Consider the following 16,178-nt stretch of genomic DNA (forward strand, 5'->3'; position numbering starts at 1 on the left):
ATGGGGCCTAACCAGTGCCAAGTCCCCTATCTTGCTAGATGCTTCTATTCATACAGCTCAAAACTGCATTCACACTGCAGACTCATATTGAGTCAGTCCTTTTCCATAGTGCTGCCATCCAGCCAGGTGTCACCCATTTTGTATTTGTGTTTTTGATTATTCCTCCTGTAGGGTAGCACCTTGCATTTCTCCACTTTGAACTTCATCCTGTTAGCTCCAGACCAACTTTCCAATCTGTTGAGATCTTTCCAAAATTGCACTCGCATCTTCCAACATATTCACAGTACTTTCCAGTTTTGTATTGTCTGTGGACTTGCTCAAGAATCTTTCTATGTCAGCATCCAAATCATTAATAAATGTGCTGAACAGCGCTGGGCCCAGGACAGACCTGTGTGGGACTCCTCTCAAAATCTCCTGCCATTCTGATGTGGACCCGTTAATAATTACCCTTTGCTTGTGGCTGTTGAGTCAGTTGTCTCTCCACCTTAAAGTAGTTTTGTCCAGCCCACATTTCTCCTAGTTGTGTATGAGAAAGTTGTGTGGGACCTTGTCAAAAGCCTTGCTGAAGTCCAGATAGACTATATCCACAGTATTCCCTTCAAGTAGTTATTTTGTCAAAGAAGGAGATCAGGTTTGTTTGACATGATCTGTTTTTCATAAATCCATGCTAGCTGCTTGCAATCAGCCTTTCCTCCTCCAGATGCTTGCAAATGACCTTCTTTAGGATATGCTTCAGTAACTTTCCAGGTATTGAGGTGAGGCTAACCAGTCTGTAGTTCCCCTGGTCCTCCTTGCCTTTTTTAAAGTTGTCCACGATGCTGGCCTTCTCCAGTCCTCTCTGGTACCTTGCTCGTCTCCCACAGCTTCATGAAGATCATTGCTAAGGGCTCCAAGATTTCCTCTAGCAGTTCCTGAGATGAAGCTCTTCCGGCCCTGCTAACTTGAATTCATTCAGATCCAACAAAAGTTCTCTGACTGTCTTTATCTCCTCCCTCAGCTTACCCCCTTCCTTATCTAGATAATCTCTATTAGATTTCTGGCTGTAGCTTAATATTTTTGTGTGAAGATTGAGGCAACGTAGCTGTTCAGTAGCTCTGCTTTCTTTGTTTCTTCATCTTTTCCCTCACCTCTTTGTCCAGCCAATGCCCATTCTCCCCCTGCACATTGGTTTCTCATCGCATCTGTCTCCCCTGAGTCCCAATCTTTTCCTTTAGCCCACTGGTCCCCTGTCTCCTTTGAGCTCACACTAGCTGATGTTAGTTGTCTTTTGTGGCTTTAAAATTGATGGATCCTTCCATCCACCCAAGACTCAGTCTGTCTTCCCTAGCTCAGCAACCAGTGTCCATTTCCATCTCTCCCTTCCCCCATGTCCTCCAGTCCCAGGTATATGTATGTTGTCAGGCTTCTCTTCCCTTCTGCATTCAATTTGGGCTACTTCTTCCTCCTTCTCCATGAGGTCAAGGCACCTACAGCAGGGTCATGGAGAGCACAGAAGAGACAGCCTCCCTGCTCTGAGTTCCAGTACTCAGCCCCCATGCAGTTTGCATCTGCATTGTAGAAAAGGTCTTGAGATGGAATATAATTGGCAAGTGCAGAATCTCAGAAGGTTGTAGTTGAGCACATATAAACTGATTGTTCCCCACCCTTCCCCTTTGCTGCCTTATATCTTGCAGCCTGTATTATTTTCACCTGTGGCATTGTTGAAAACAGCTTAACTCTTTTGGCTGAAATTTTATACTGAAAAGAAAATGGTGGAGACCTGAGGCCTGCTGAATAGGAACAGGGCCTGTTGAATAGAAAATGTCAGGGAACCTTAACAATGGCTGGTGCTACAAATGCCTCATATTAAAAAAAGAAAGAAAGAAAAAAGGGGGGGGGGGAAGAAAAATAAGTCACAGAAGTGTTACAAACTCATTTTGTTTTTTAGTTTAGTTTTATTGAGAGTAACTCTTCCATTTTGCACTTGTTTCTAAACAGTTGGTTCCTTTATATACCCCATCTTTCATGCTGCTGGAAAGCACAAAAGAAGCTGGTCTTACTCAGCTTTTTATAGTGTATGAGTCACTTGTTCACTGTAAGAAATGCCAGTATGTCTCTCTTTTGGGGGGAGGAATGCACTGAGTTGGCAATAACAGGGCACTTCCTAGGGTTAATAGCTCATTGGCTTCTCCTGTTAGATGTTTATTCTCTTGCAAATTAATAATGATTTCTGCTACATGCCAGAAGTGCGTGCACATTGATCTCCAAATTGATGTTGCTGATTCAGTCAGAATGGGTATTATACACCTATATTGGCCCAACTTTTTCAAGGCTGCAGGCTGTCCCCCATCCCCTCCTTCACACCACTGCAGCATGCACGGCACCCCATTTCACTTTCAGCTCCTTGGCTGTAGACTCCCCTACTGCACCACACCACATGAGTGCTCTAGCCTGTTGCCTTCCTTGGCACCCTGTCTGCACCACCATGCTCCATGGGATGGGGGCATGCAAAGAAACTGAAGGAAGGGGATCCCGATCTCCCTAGCTTCTGCTGCAGCCAGAGCAATAGGGGCAGCGGTGTCTGGGTAGAAGCCTGGGAGTTGCATATTAACCACTCGTGGGCCACCTGTGCCCCTCAGCCACCAGTTGGATAGCCCGCATCTAGATAGGTAAACACATGGGGCATTTATTATCTTGAATCCTCATTCAGCATCCCATGCAGTAGGAATTTGCTGTAGTGCCCCTAACCTGTGGCTAGAGGTTTGTCTGTTGTCTTGGTTGTTTTTATAAATTGATGTCATAAACTAGCATTTTCTGTTGAAAATGTTGGGAAGGAGGGAACTACAAAGACCCGCTTTCCTGCTGTGGCAACATAGGGCATTGACAGACGTGGGGGAAAAACATGCTGCTGCTTTCAGTAAAACGCGTTATTTTGACCTGGCTCTGCAGCATCTGTATAGATCAGGCACTTCAGCCCAATTCGATCAGCTATTGGATAAAAGTCCCACTAAAGTGCCCAATCTATTCAGATGTTGGGAAAGCTGGGTCCAACATGTGCTGGGCTCAGTGTGGGAGCCCGCCAAGTTTAAAATAAAGTGCCGTTTCGGTTTTTTCTTCCGCATTTGCAAGCAGCCATAGTAACATGAGTCACCGTGCTTCACGCTCTCATTGCACAGATTTCTTGAACGTTTTGTTCCTTCCTTCTAGCCTCACCCTCTTCTCTTTCTTCTTGAAGTCCGAGAACCTGCTGGGTTGCTCTGATCACCAGGTCATCCTTTGCCACATTCCACCTTGGTGTCCTTTCATCAGCCCTGCTTTGCTGGAGGGAACGCGAAGCAGTCTTGACTATGACCTCTGTATTCCTGTTCTTAGGAACTCCCCTCCCAGCCACCCCCCTCCAAGTTTTCCTAGTCTGATTCAAAACCAGCTAATATAGCACCAATGTGATCATTGTTCATGCTGGCCATCAGATACTGTGTTACAATCAGAGTGCTCCTCATCACTGGCCAAGCTGCCTTTTGTCCAGATCTCTTTGTACAGTTCCAAAACACACCCACACAGTACCTGTTAAAACGTGAAACAAAAACAATTACTCATTTCAAGACAGTCTCTCATTTCATCTCCTTCTCTGTCATTTTGCACATGTGTGCACACACGTGCTGTCTAGAGTTATTTTGCTGTTGCATATAGGAAAATAATTTGGAATCTATATTCCAAGCAGCCCTTCAGTGGATCAGGTAACTGTATAGGATCATTCATCAACTTCACTACTAACTGGGCTTTAGGAGCTCTGAATTAAGTCAGCAGTACTATTTTGCCCTTCAGCCTTTCTAAATGGTCTGCACAGATCAGTACTGGACTGAGAGACCTCTCTGGGAAACATGAGTGCTACAGGTAGTGCTTTTGGAGATCTGGCACATGGTAATGCTCTTCTTTCTGAGCAAGCAAAAAATTAATCCATCAGCATGTGGATAGGTGTTACAGATGCTGTTGAGGGCCTGACCACTTGTGATCGTTCTTATGGAATCCTTGGTACTGGGAGAGTTGGTAACGTGTGCCCTGACCACATTCCACTGGAAGTAAGGGTAATTATTGGCAATTATGTTCACTGTATTACCATATAGCTTCATCAACACATTCTTTCCGTACTAGCTGGTTGCATAACTCTACTGTGTGCTATCGAGCAGCTTTCATGTTTCACCCTGCATCTTGGCCCTGATTTGCTGGTGAATTAAGTGCTCCTTCTGGAGATAATCTCCAAATGAGTTTCTGTTTGCAGCATGATTGGGGATTTTTTTCAGGATGAAGGATGCCATTAATAAACACAGGAAGTGAATTGTCCAGGTGTGACTTCGGGAGGCTGCTAAACCTTAAATCTTTTTTGTGACTGTAGCACATAAATTTCCCAGCCAACAAGACAGCAGACTTTGAATTCAAGGCCACTCTAATTATTTTCTTACTGATTTGGTTGGTGGAGTTCAGTGTATTTTTGTCATTCAGTTATCTGCAATGGTTTTCACATGCACTTAGAAATGCTAGGTGTCCAGTCCAGAATTTTCCCCAGTAAGAAGCATAACCAAGATTACTATTTTTTTTTTTTTAAGAACTAAAGCAGAGGATAGGGCTACCTGGCCTTCAGTCTGTATATGCTGTGGATTTGATCCTGCACCCACTGACGTGAATAATGAAAGTCCCATAGACATGAGCAGCGCAGAATCAGGTCTTTGGAGACCTGAGGTAACATTTTCACAAGTTCCAAAGAGACTTAATGTGATCTCCAGAGCATCCAAACTTCCAGGAAAGCCAATGGGTCTTAGACTTCTAAGTCCTTTTGAAAACTGTTGCCCTTAGGCACCTCCTCACCTGTCTTATACCCAGGCTCCTCCCAGTGCTGGTTCATTAACAAAAGAGGATCCCCACTTGCATTTAATTTGTATTTTTGTTACTTTGTATTTAATTATACATTTAGTCAATTACTTGTTCTGATGATTCTTTTATATAAATCCTGAAAAGACTTTCAGAGTTTAAAGAATGAGCAGAGGCAGAGAAATAAGACATATTAAACAAGGGAGAAAGGCATATTTTCAGGAAGGTTATGAAAGGAGAGTGCATGCAGTAGTTGGTGGTGGGGAGGGGATATTTCAGGAATGCTGCAGGACACCAGAAGCTGCAGGACAAGGCTTTTATGTCAGTAGGGGTGAGATGACACAGACTGGATCAGCAAATTTCCCTTTGATTATTTTGATGTTTGTGTCACGGTACTTTGGTCCATTGTATTTTAATTTAAGGCACACAGATGTATTCTGTAGGGCTTGAACTACTTTAACTAACACTTACAGACATCAACACTTGCAACACAATAACAGATCAGTTTATTTTTAACTTGAATCCGGAGCAAGTTGGAGGCTACAAGAAAAACTGATGTCTTCACCTCAAGGAACAGCATCCTCTGACATTGTCTAGTTCAGGGGTGTCCAACCTTTTTGAATGTGGGGCCAGATCATGAACTTTTTATCATCCAGTGGGCCAGTGACCCAAACTGAACAGCCTCACTCTGGCGGGGTGGGGAGAGAGAAATCAGTCGAGTGTCTTCTAACTCATTACATTCTCAGCTGCAATTTCTAGGCAGGGAAGAGTGTCCCAAGAGTTCCCCCACCCCAACCTTGTATAATTGAGATCCTCCACCCCCAACCACCCCAGTAAAAGTGGCAGGGGTGGGGGCAGGAAATCCATAAGAGGTAGTCAGGTGGAAAGCAACAAGAAAACCACCTATGGAAGTTGCTGGGAGTCTCTGGGGCTGGCAGGGTTACCAGCTGAAGTCCCAGCCCCAGCTCTGGTGCTGGGAGAATGGCGGTGGCATGGGCCACACCGCTGGAGCAGATATGGGGGGCAGTGCCCACCCTGCAATCCACATGCTGCCCAGGGTCTGGGGGGCTTCTGGGAGGTCTTATGGAGGGTTTCCCTCCCCCTCGCTCAGTATGAGATCTGTGAGCTGTGGGGCGGGGCGGAGTTGTTTTACCCACTCCTCAGTGTGCACGGGCCCTTGGCTGGGACTTTTGGGGGTCTCTGGGATGACCCCCCTAGCCCAGAGTGTCAGCTCTGCCTGCAGTGCTGGGGCTGGGGGCAGAGGGGCTGCAGGTGAATTCCTGCTGCCCTTCAGGTTTTACCCACTCCCCCGAGCCTGCCTGGGACCCTGCCACAGCTATGTGGGGTCTCGTGGGGGTTTCCCTTCCCCCCAGTGCAAGGCTTCCCTTGCAGGCTCCACAGAACAGAGCTGGCATTGCTGCCTGTAATGCAGTTGTGGGGTGCTGTCTTTCTTCGGGGCAGCGGTGGCAGGACCCAGCTCACTGATGAGCCTGGCCCCGCGGGGGTAAGCAGCTCCCCTCCCCTCACTGCCGACTGGGGCCTGCGGGCCAGCCGTGCCCGCCTCGCCGCTGCCCTGCTGCCGCCGCTCTGCACTCCACGGTGGTGCTGCTGGCAGCTCCGGCCAGATGAAATGGCTTGGCGGGCCGCATGGCGGCCCACAGGTCATATATTGGACAAGCCTGCTCTAGTGCAAGCAGTGCAGCATGATTGACACTCACTTGTCTGAATGCATCTCAGAATCATAAGGGATCTTAAAATCTCTACTTACTTGTATTTCTTTTAAACAGGAAGGATTTAGAGCAGTGATTCTCAGCCAACGATCACTTTAAGAATAACGCGCAGTATTAGCACTGTTAGGTGTGCAGACACCTACACATGATTCCCAGGATAAACCTGGAGTATTCAAATAGGAATCCATTGCATCAAAAACATTTTAACCTGCTGTGGTCTTTCTGAGTTCTTTGCTACAGAAGAAATTGCTTTAGTACTTTTTTGTCGTCAGAAAATGAGTGAAACCTAAGGAGTGGCATTTTCTGAGGAGCCCTGACTCTAACAAGGGGTGTCTTGAACCTGAAAAGCTTGAGAACCACTGAACTAAAGCAGCTGCTGAACAAAACCCTTAAGGCTAAAATGAAGATGTATGTTTTGAGCCTGTGTTCATTAGTGCGGCAAATGATACAGATGCATTTTACATGTGCTGAAAATTACGTATTGAAATAAATGTGAGTACATTTGTTTCAGATGGCATGGGCACAGAAGCAAGCTAAGTTGCAAACTCCTTGTGTGTCAGTTAATCCACAGCCTATGTGCATGCTCTTACCTGTGGTAAATGTAAGGTAACTTATCCCCCTTCTATTTGAAAGTCAAACTGCTTCGCCCCTATGATAGGGTAAGTGCATGCATGCTGGTAGTCACCATGACCTAGATTCATGGATTCATACATTCATAGATGTTAGGGTCGGAAGGGACCTCAATAGATCATCGAGTCCAACCCCCTGCATAGGCAGGAAAGAGTTCTGGGTTCAGATGACTCCAGCTAGATGCCTATCTAACCTCCTCTTGAAGACCCCCAGGGTAGGGGAGAGCACCACCTCCCTTGGGAGCCCGTTCCAGACTTTGGCTTCTCTAACTGTGAAGAAGTTCTTTCTAATGTCTAGTCTAAATCTGCTCTCTGCTAGCTTGTGGCCATTATTTCTTGTAACCCCCGGGGGCGCCTTGGTGAATAAAACCTCACCAATTCCCTTCTGTGCCCCCGTGATGAATTTATAGGCAGCCACAAGGTCACCTCTCAACCTTCTCTTGCGGAGGCTGAAGAGGTCCAGGTTCTCTAGTCTCTCCTCGTAGGGCTTCGCCTGCAAGCCCTTAACCATATGAGTGGCCCTTCTCTGGACCCTCTCCAGGTTATCCACATCCCTCTTGAAGTGCAGTGGCCAAAATTGCACGCAGTACTCCAACTGCGGTCTGATCAGCGCCTGATAGAGGGGAATTATCACCTCCTTGGTTCTCTTCGTCATGCATCTGCTGATGCACGGCAAAGTGCCATTAGCTTTTCTGACGACTTTGTCACACTGCCGACTCATGTTCATCTTGGAGTCCACTAGGACTCCAAGATCCCTTTCCGCTGCCATGCCACCAAGCAGGTCATTTCCTAGGCAGTAGGTATGCTGGACATTTTTCCTCCCTAGGTGCAGCACTTTGCATTTCTCCTTGTTGAATTGCATTCTGTTGTTTTCTGCCCATATGTCCAACCTGTCCAGGTCTGCCTGTAGTTGTTCCCTGCCCTCCGGCGTGTCCAGTTCTCCCCAGAGTTTTGTCATCCGCAAACTTGGACAGAATACATTTCACTCCCTCGTCCAAGTCGTTGATGAAGACATTGAAGAGTATCGGTCCAAGGACCGAGCCCTGCGGGACCCCACTGCCCACATCCTTCCAGGTCGAAACCGACCCATCCACCACGACTCTCTGGGTGCGACCCTCTAGCCAATTCGCCACCCACCGGACTGTGCAGTCATCCAAGTCACAGCATCTTAACTTGTTCACTGGTATGGGGTGGGATACCGTATCGAAGGCCTTCCTGAAGACTAAGTAAACGATGTCAACCCCTACTCCTGCATCCAGGTGTTTTGTAACCTGGTCATAAAAAGAGACTAGATTAGTCAGGCATGATCTACCTGCTACGAACCCATGCTGGTTTCCCCTCAGCATAATTTTTCCTGCCAGGCTCTCGCAAATGTGAGCCTTGATAATTTTTTCAAAGACTTTGCCAAGGATGGAGGTGAGACTGACTGGCCTATAGTTGCCTGGGTCCTCCTTCCTCCTCTTCTTGAAAATGGGGACCACATTGGCCCTCCAGTCCTCCAGGCCCTGGCCCGTGCGCCACGAGCGTTCATATATTCCCGGCAGTGGCTGTGCAATGATGTCGGCCAGTGCCTTCACTACCCTCGGATGGAGCTCATCCGGGCCTGCCAACTTAAAGGCATCCAGTTCTTCCAAGTGCCTCTGCATCATCTCAGGGTCTACGCATGGAAGTCTGGCACCTTGCTGCTGCCTCTCTACAATCCCTAGTCTGAGCTGTAAGCTCACATCTTCCTTTACCGCATGTGCCCATGCCCTTAGATGCTTTGCTGGAAGGCACTCACCCATTCCACTGGGGGTTGTGAGGTTTAGTAGCTTTCAGAGTGCCTTGGTTACAGACAAAGCCAAAGGTCTGTTATCAGAGACCAATCTTGGCTTACTTTTAATGTTACTATTGGCATAGTTCAGTCTCTCTTTGGTTCAGTCCCTCCTCAGAACAAGAGCGGGTCAGCAGCAGCTGGGGCATCACTGCCTACTCCTCCTGCCCTAAAGCAGTTGTGGGAAGCATCTCCATTAAGAAGGCAGGGAAGGTGGCAGTAGATTTTTGGGTGACTGTGTTTTGTTTGAATTGCCAAAGGCCTAGGGCTTTTCCTGATCTAGCAGCCAAGGCAGTGGTGTGAGCACTACCAACACATTGAAACAGTACCCAGTTGCAACAACAGTTCCATATATTAATATGATTTCTTACTGTGCCCAGGTTTGGATTTTCAAGGCATGGAAATCAAGTAATTCAGGCTTTGAAAAATGAGCACCATTGAAAGGGCCTTGATTTGCTATTGGGGGTTTGAGATTCACTGGGACTGATCAGTCTGCAAGTATGGAAAGGGGGTGCTTTTCACCTAATGGCTTTGGTTAATGGACTGGTGTGGTCATGTAATCACTTAGTCACTCTGCCCTGTCATTTAATATCAACCAAAAGCAGCAGGTGGGGAGGTGAACTTCAGCATTGTGCATCATGTTACACTTGCTAGAAGGCTGAGAGGTGTACATGATATCAAGGGACTCTCCACTACATAGCACTGAGATGCTGTCTCTTTGCATTTATGATATCACTGTCTCACTCTTTTGAACACAGCAGAGCTTTATATTTACTGGAGTGTTTGGGTTCTTACAAAAAGAAGATTTAAATATTTCCTCTTGGTGCCAAAACATTCCTTGCCACCAGTGGATGGATTTGGGAGTGATTTATAGACATCCCTGTTGGTTTACGGCAGTGTAGGTTTCTATACAATGTTTTCCATTTCTCTCATGCCTTCAGCATTCCCTCTAAGCTGTGCGGCCATGCAGGCACGCCTAGCTGCATGGCATGAGCACGCCTGCATGGCTGCGCACACCGCACAACTTTGGGGAATGACGCTGCATGGCTTCCATATGAGAATTTTGAAGCACTTCAGATGCGGAGTCACCTTGCAGTCTCATCACTACAGTAACTAATCTGATGTGGAGGAACTGAGGCACATTGAGCTGAAGTGACTTGTCCTGCAATTGCCACTAACTGGTTGTATGGCCTTCACTTTGCTTCTCTTCTCTATTTCTAAAAGGGGAGGAAGACTTAACTCCCTCCTGGCACTGTTGTCAGCTTTATTAGTTTGCACAAAGCCCAGAAGAAGATCAGGCTCATGAGTACAGAAATGTTGAGCATCGAAATAACCAGGTTAGCATGCGAGGAAAACTGAGAGTCATTCCTAGCGACGCCGGGGTGTGTTAACTAATTGTCATGTCTCTCTCCCTTGGACAAGTGTGCTGCCTTGTCTGCCAAATCACTAGAGGGGTAATGAGACTAGAAACACCTTGTGAATGACTGTTCTTTCTTTTCCCTTCCTGCAGGTATTATGCAAGGTGACAGGATAGGGAAATCATCTAAACATAAACCCTTGCAGCTGCCCCGTTTGGACTTTACCCAGTTGCAAATGACCGTTTCTCAGAGCATAATCAAATGCAGGTGGGGAAGAACCTTTTCCCTCTGAGGCCATTTTCCGGGCTGAACATTACTTAAGCTGTTACAATGCTGTAGCATCCTGCTTTGGCTGATATATTAGAGATGGGATACCAGATCAGATTAAGTGTAAATTGCTCCGATGCAGCAGGTTTCCGTGCAGCGTTTGCAGTGGCAATGAGTGTGAATTATGTTCATTTTCATGCTGAAAAAAATAACGTTCTAGAAAGCCTCCTGAATGGAGGATGTGTATGCACTGTATGTAAGGTAGAGACTTGTATCTCAGTACATCCATGGCTATCAATCTAAAGTGAAGTTTAGCAGAAGGTTCACATTGCTGCAACCAGCTACCAGATTGCCTTCCTGTAATGCATTGCAGAAACAGGGGGATTGCCTGTTGTCAGCCTTTGTGCAAGGTGATACCATTTTCTAATGCAACTTGAGCCTGTTGTAACAACAGATGTCTTGTAGAACTGCTGTTGCCATCTTGCAGGGCTCTCCTAGTCTCTTTCACTTGAGACTTAGCTCCTGCTCTGTTTCTCTGCCACAGTGGAGAGAGGCATGTCCAGGCAAGGTATGCAGAAGCTTCCGCCTGAAGGAACCAGTCTTGACCGGGAATGACAATCATCTGCACTGCTCTCCATTGTTCTAGGCAGAGATGAGCTCCAAAGTGGCAGGTTTCGTTAGTAATAAAGAACATGGTGGGGATGAGCTAAGTTGGGGAAAGGACACAGAAATGATAGGAGTGAGAAACTGAATTCTTCTCCAGATGGAAAGTGATTGGAGCCATCCATGGAGATCTTGACCGCTGCTAGAGTTGAGCATAGGCTCGGGAGCCAGGAACCTGTCCGTACAATGAAGGCTGTGTTATGGAGACAGAATCCTGTCTGTGAAGCACCCCTCTGACACAGCTTTTCACTGTGGTCTCAAGCAGGTATGTTAGCCAGCTATGCCCTAGTTTTCCCTTTTATAAAATCCTTCCTTTGAGGCATGGGGGGAGCTTTAAGTCCCTTGCCACTTCCTTCCATTCTAGTGAGGTGCTAGTAAGCGTCTCAGATCAAAGGGGTTGCCTGCTTATCAGCACTATGCCCACACTGGGTTATGGTTGCTACTTTCTCTGTTTCCTGGGTGCATCCAGCCTTCTTTGTCCTTTCTCTTCTTCCTTCTCTTCCAGTCTTGTCTCAGCCCTCTGCAGCCTCCTTCCCACTCCACCAGCCCCTCGCATTCCACCCATTCATCCTAGAATCATAGAAAAGTGGGCCTGAAGAGGCTGCCTACTCCAACCCACTTCTTAAGGCAGGATCATCTAAGTTGAAACCATTCCAGGTGTGTGTGTCTACCCTGCACATAAAAACTTCCAGTGACAGAGATTCAACAGTCCTTTGAGGTAATCTGCAGGTTGTCTAGCTCACAGTCCACTCCCTTCTGGACTCGCAGTCCCCACCCATGACTTTATTCCCTCACTCTATTCAGCAACAACATGGTATGGCTGGTGAGGTGTCAATTCCCTGAATAAGAGTGAATTCCCTGAATAAGGTGATTAATGGTTATCAAGTGCTCTGCAGTCGTCACTCACTAAGGTTTGTTATTAGGACATTAGTGCAACCCATGTATGGGACTGAAAGGTTCCCCAGCTCTAGTCAGTGGGTAGATATGACCCTTGTTACCATATGGAGAAGATAGCTGTCCTGAGACATGCTCATCTGAAGGGCTCAAATGGAAAGTGGGTCATAACAAGCAGTGTTACCAAGGATGGGTGGGCTTTGTTGGCACTTACAAAATGTGGGTCCCACAAAAGCAGCTTCACATGTTGATAGCTATAAAAATCTAGTCCTTCAGAACTACTGGGCTTCAGCCCTATCCACCAGAGTGCTGCTTGATGTGGCTTTTGTGCTCTTACACACAGTGGTGCCTTTCCTGCATGTGTGTACAGATGGGAGGGGGGGTTTGCCGCAATATGAATTGTATTTCTTTGCAGGGGGAGCATGATCTCTTAGTTAATGCAGAGACTCCTGTGTTCCATCTCCTGCTCAGCCACTGGCCTTATGGCAGCATCCCATAGGCTTTCTTCACTTCCCCTTGCCTGTCATTGCATTGCCTGGTAGTTGTGAGAGTTCCACAGTCCTCTACCCTTTTCCCCTTTTATTAAACAACAAGTCTTGCAGTCTCTGTCTTGTTCCAGTGCTTGCGTCTCTTGCCCTCTCTAAACAGAAACAGTCATTCTGAAACAGTTTGTCCAAATTTAAAATAGGAATTTAAAGAAGGAATTTCATTGGGATTATCAGCTTTTGCATTACAAAAGGTTAGGTTGGAGTACTGCCCTACAGCAGGGGGGAGATCTGGGAAAGACATCTTGGGCTGGCAGGCTGTACAGCTAATGGATTGTTTGTACTGCATGTCACTTCTGCAGATCCTGCTCATCTCGGATTATTTCTACGCTTTCCTCCGGCGAGAATACTACCTCACTCATGGACTCTACCTGACAAGGAAAGACGGGACAGAGGCCATGCTGGTTCTGAAATAATCACTGTGTTTGGCACTCCTTGGAAAATGGACTCGATTAAGAAGCACGCAAAGCTTGGGGTGACTGGGGTGGGGTGGGGAGGGTTCCTTCAAAGAGGTCTGATTGTCAGGATGTTACCTGTTGAAAGAAAGGGCTGAAACTCACAGCTCATTCATTGTGACAGTGAGTTCTGTGCAAAGACTGTAAGAGCTGGCTGAAAACCTGCTGCTAGGGCCACAAGGCCTCTACTGAAGCATCTCCCTTCTTCCTTCAGCTGTGATTTCTACTACTGCACCAGCCATCATGTCTGGACAAGCTAGCAGGAACTGGAGAAAGTGCTTGGGCTGAAATCAGGGCTGCGTCTTGGGCCCAGAGAGAGCTGAGGCCATAATCTATTTGATTTATCTTCATCGTGTTGGAGGAAAACCATTGGAGATGTTTACTTCTTTCTAGAAAAAAACAACACTGGAAAACTCTTAGGCTACTCTTCTGCTCCTCCATGGCTGTGCTACACACCCACTCCTGCTTGGCACACAGCATGCTCTGGGGATGTAATGATCAAGCCACCACTGTGGTTGATATGGACATTCATTTTCCTACTCTATGCACCATTTCTGGATCTGGATAACACAGGGGCTCTTGCAGAGTGGAGAGCACACAGGAAGTGTATAAGTGATCCTGGGTAAAAACCCAGCAGCTTCCCAGTGGCAGAGGAAGAGTGACAGCTCAAGCCATTGGGGGTCATGTACACAAAGTCACTAAGTCAGAACACAGTCCACCAGCAAGAGCTGGCAGCAGAGCCGGGCCGTCCTATCTTGTGAAACCTACGGCTGCAGGGGGCCCCGCAGCCAAGAGGTCCCCCGAGTCCAGCCATTCACCACCCACCCTCCATGTTGTTTTCCCCTCCCTGCTGCCAGCCCCGGCTTCACATCTGCCTGCTCGCCATGCCCCCCATGCTGCCACTGCCGGCAGATTCACATCTGGCCACTCACTACCCCACCCCCTAGCTGCCCATGCCACTGCTGCCAGCTTCTTCTGTCTCTTGTCCCTCCCCCCCCCCCCCCCCCCCCCCCCCCCACACCATGTCAGGGGGCCCCAAAACTATTTCTTGCAGGGGGCCCATAAAATTGTGGGCTGGCCCTGGCTGGCACTGAATTGAAACCACACCTAGCAGCAGGAGGGAGGGCAGGGGGAGTTGTGGTTTCCATTTACTCTAAAGGAAAATTGGAGACTTTTCTTTGGGAAGCTGGACAGCAGCATTGTGGGGTGCATCAGAAGAAGGGACACGGTGGAAATACCATCCACTAGGAGGTGCAGAGTGTGGCTGCATGTGGAGTGCAGACCATGAACTCGGCATCTGAGTGTTCCGAGAAGCTCTTTCCCACTCTCCTCTCATCCTCTCCATGTGTTTGGTGTTTCAAGGTTGCATTTGTGCTCAACCCCAGGGCTTTTGGTAGAAGGGCCAGAAAGCAGGAGAGTTTTCCCCTTGAAAAATACCAACTGAAGCTGGAAGGAGCCTCTGGCTTTTTCTGGAGAGCTCAGGCTCCAAATGGTCCACAGCAGTTAAGCAATGAGAGACATTTATACCAAGTGTTATCCCCTCTGCTAGAACAGCATTACAACGTGGCTGTGCTCACAAGTGACTATGCAAAAATGGCATCTCTTTGCTCCCCAGCCCTGCTCCCTTCAGTCAGATCTGCTCGCTGTAAGGACCAAGATAAGATTTTGCTGCTGCTACTTGCATGGCAAACCTGATGCCACTGTGAGCAGCTGAGGCAGGTTTTTTCCTGGGGCTGGCACATTGGCAATAAGAATGGTTAGCTGACTCCCAGGGTGAGAACCCTGCTTCCCAGGGGGAGTCTGGAAGGTTGGTAATTAGAAGAAACCTTTTTATAAACTTCAACTGAGCACATTCAGTGCCCAATGCCTAAGTCCATAGCATTCCTCTCCACACCCCAGGCCATTTTTCCAGAGTCAGTGCAGGACACGGTGTCTTCTCTCTTCTACTGTATGTACCATTGAGCAGCTGTTCAAATGGCTTTGCTTTCCTTTTATTTTTTTTTATTTTTTAAACAAAAGTTTCAAATACTTGCCTTACTGCACTGCTGGGCTGGGGGGTGGGTTTGGCACAACACTCCTGCCTGGGGTCCTTGTGATCAGACCTGCATCCCAAGCTGGGAATGTGAAGGGCACTTGGAACCTTGTCTCCCCTCAGCTGCCATGTGTGTATGGCACGTCCAAATTAATAATAAACTTTGCGAGTTTTAAATGCCTCTTGTGTATTCTGTTTGGCAGCCATGTTGGAGTACAGTGAGGGTGTTTGTTGCCCTCTGTCCCAGGATATGACTTTGGGCTAGTGTTGGTTAAAGAAAAACCCTCCTTTGCCTTTTGTATTCTGATTTCTCTCTCCTCCTTATACTCTGCTTTCTATCTGCCCTTTCACAGCATCTGACAAAGTGAGCTTCAGCTCATGAAATCTTGTGCACTGGGATGAGTCCAGGTGGGGTGCAGTGGCACCCTGCTTTGAATCCTGCTTCACCCAAAGTTTAAAACTAACTACCTGGCAGTGGCAGCAACATTTCTATTCAGGCAGCAGTGAGGCAGTCCATTGACTTCATGGCTCATTATACTCTATTCCTTTTGCATTCTTCAGCCCACAGGTGTTGAGACATTCTCTGTTTTTCATGTTTTTGCTGTTCCCCTTATTAAGCTATCCTTTCTTCTGCAATTCTGTTATCTCTTAGCTGCTCTTGGAAATGTAGCTCCTATTTCACACCCTTGCAGACTGTAACTCTAGCTAAAAACATTAATCTTTGTGTGGAAATTACTTTCAGTGAAGCATTGGATTATGCACTGTCAAGAAGAAGGCTTGATTTTTTTTTTTTATGAACCTGAAAAAGAGATGTCCATTTAATTTTAATGACTACAGGACTAATGAAACCACACACATTGATTTTTTTTTTCTTTTGCTTGGGTGTTGTGTTTTTCTAAACATAATATATGATACAGCAAATTTATATTTGCTTTTGCTCCAATCTT

General features: G+C 47.1%; 1 protein-coding gene across 1 annotated transcript in view; it reads left to right on the forward strand.

Annotated features, from left to right (window-relative positions):
- The window catches only part of PIGU (phosphatidylinositol glycan anchor biosynthesis class U), a 49,288-nt gene extending 33,880 nt beyond the window's left edge, over nt 1-15,408 (forward strand). The window contains exon 12 of the mRNA XM_006266627.4: nt 13,047-15,408. Coding sequence (XP_006266689.1) covers nt 13,047-13,160 — 114 coding nt within the window. The 3' untranslated portion in view covers nt 13,161-15,408. The remainder of the gene's footprint in view (nt 1-13,046) is intronic.
- Nucleotides 15,409-16,178: the final 770 nt, after the last annotated feature.

The sequence above is a fragment of the Alligator mississippiensis genome, chromosome 9, assembly GCF_030867095.1.
Source record: "Alligator mississippiensis isolate rAllMis1 chromosome 9, rAllMis1, whole genome shotgun sequence".
Lineage (NCBI taxonomy): Eukaryota > Metazoa > Chordata > Crocodylia > Alligatoridae > Alligator > Alligator mississippiensis.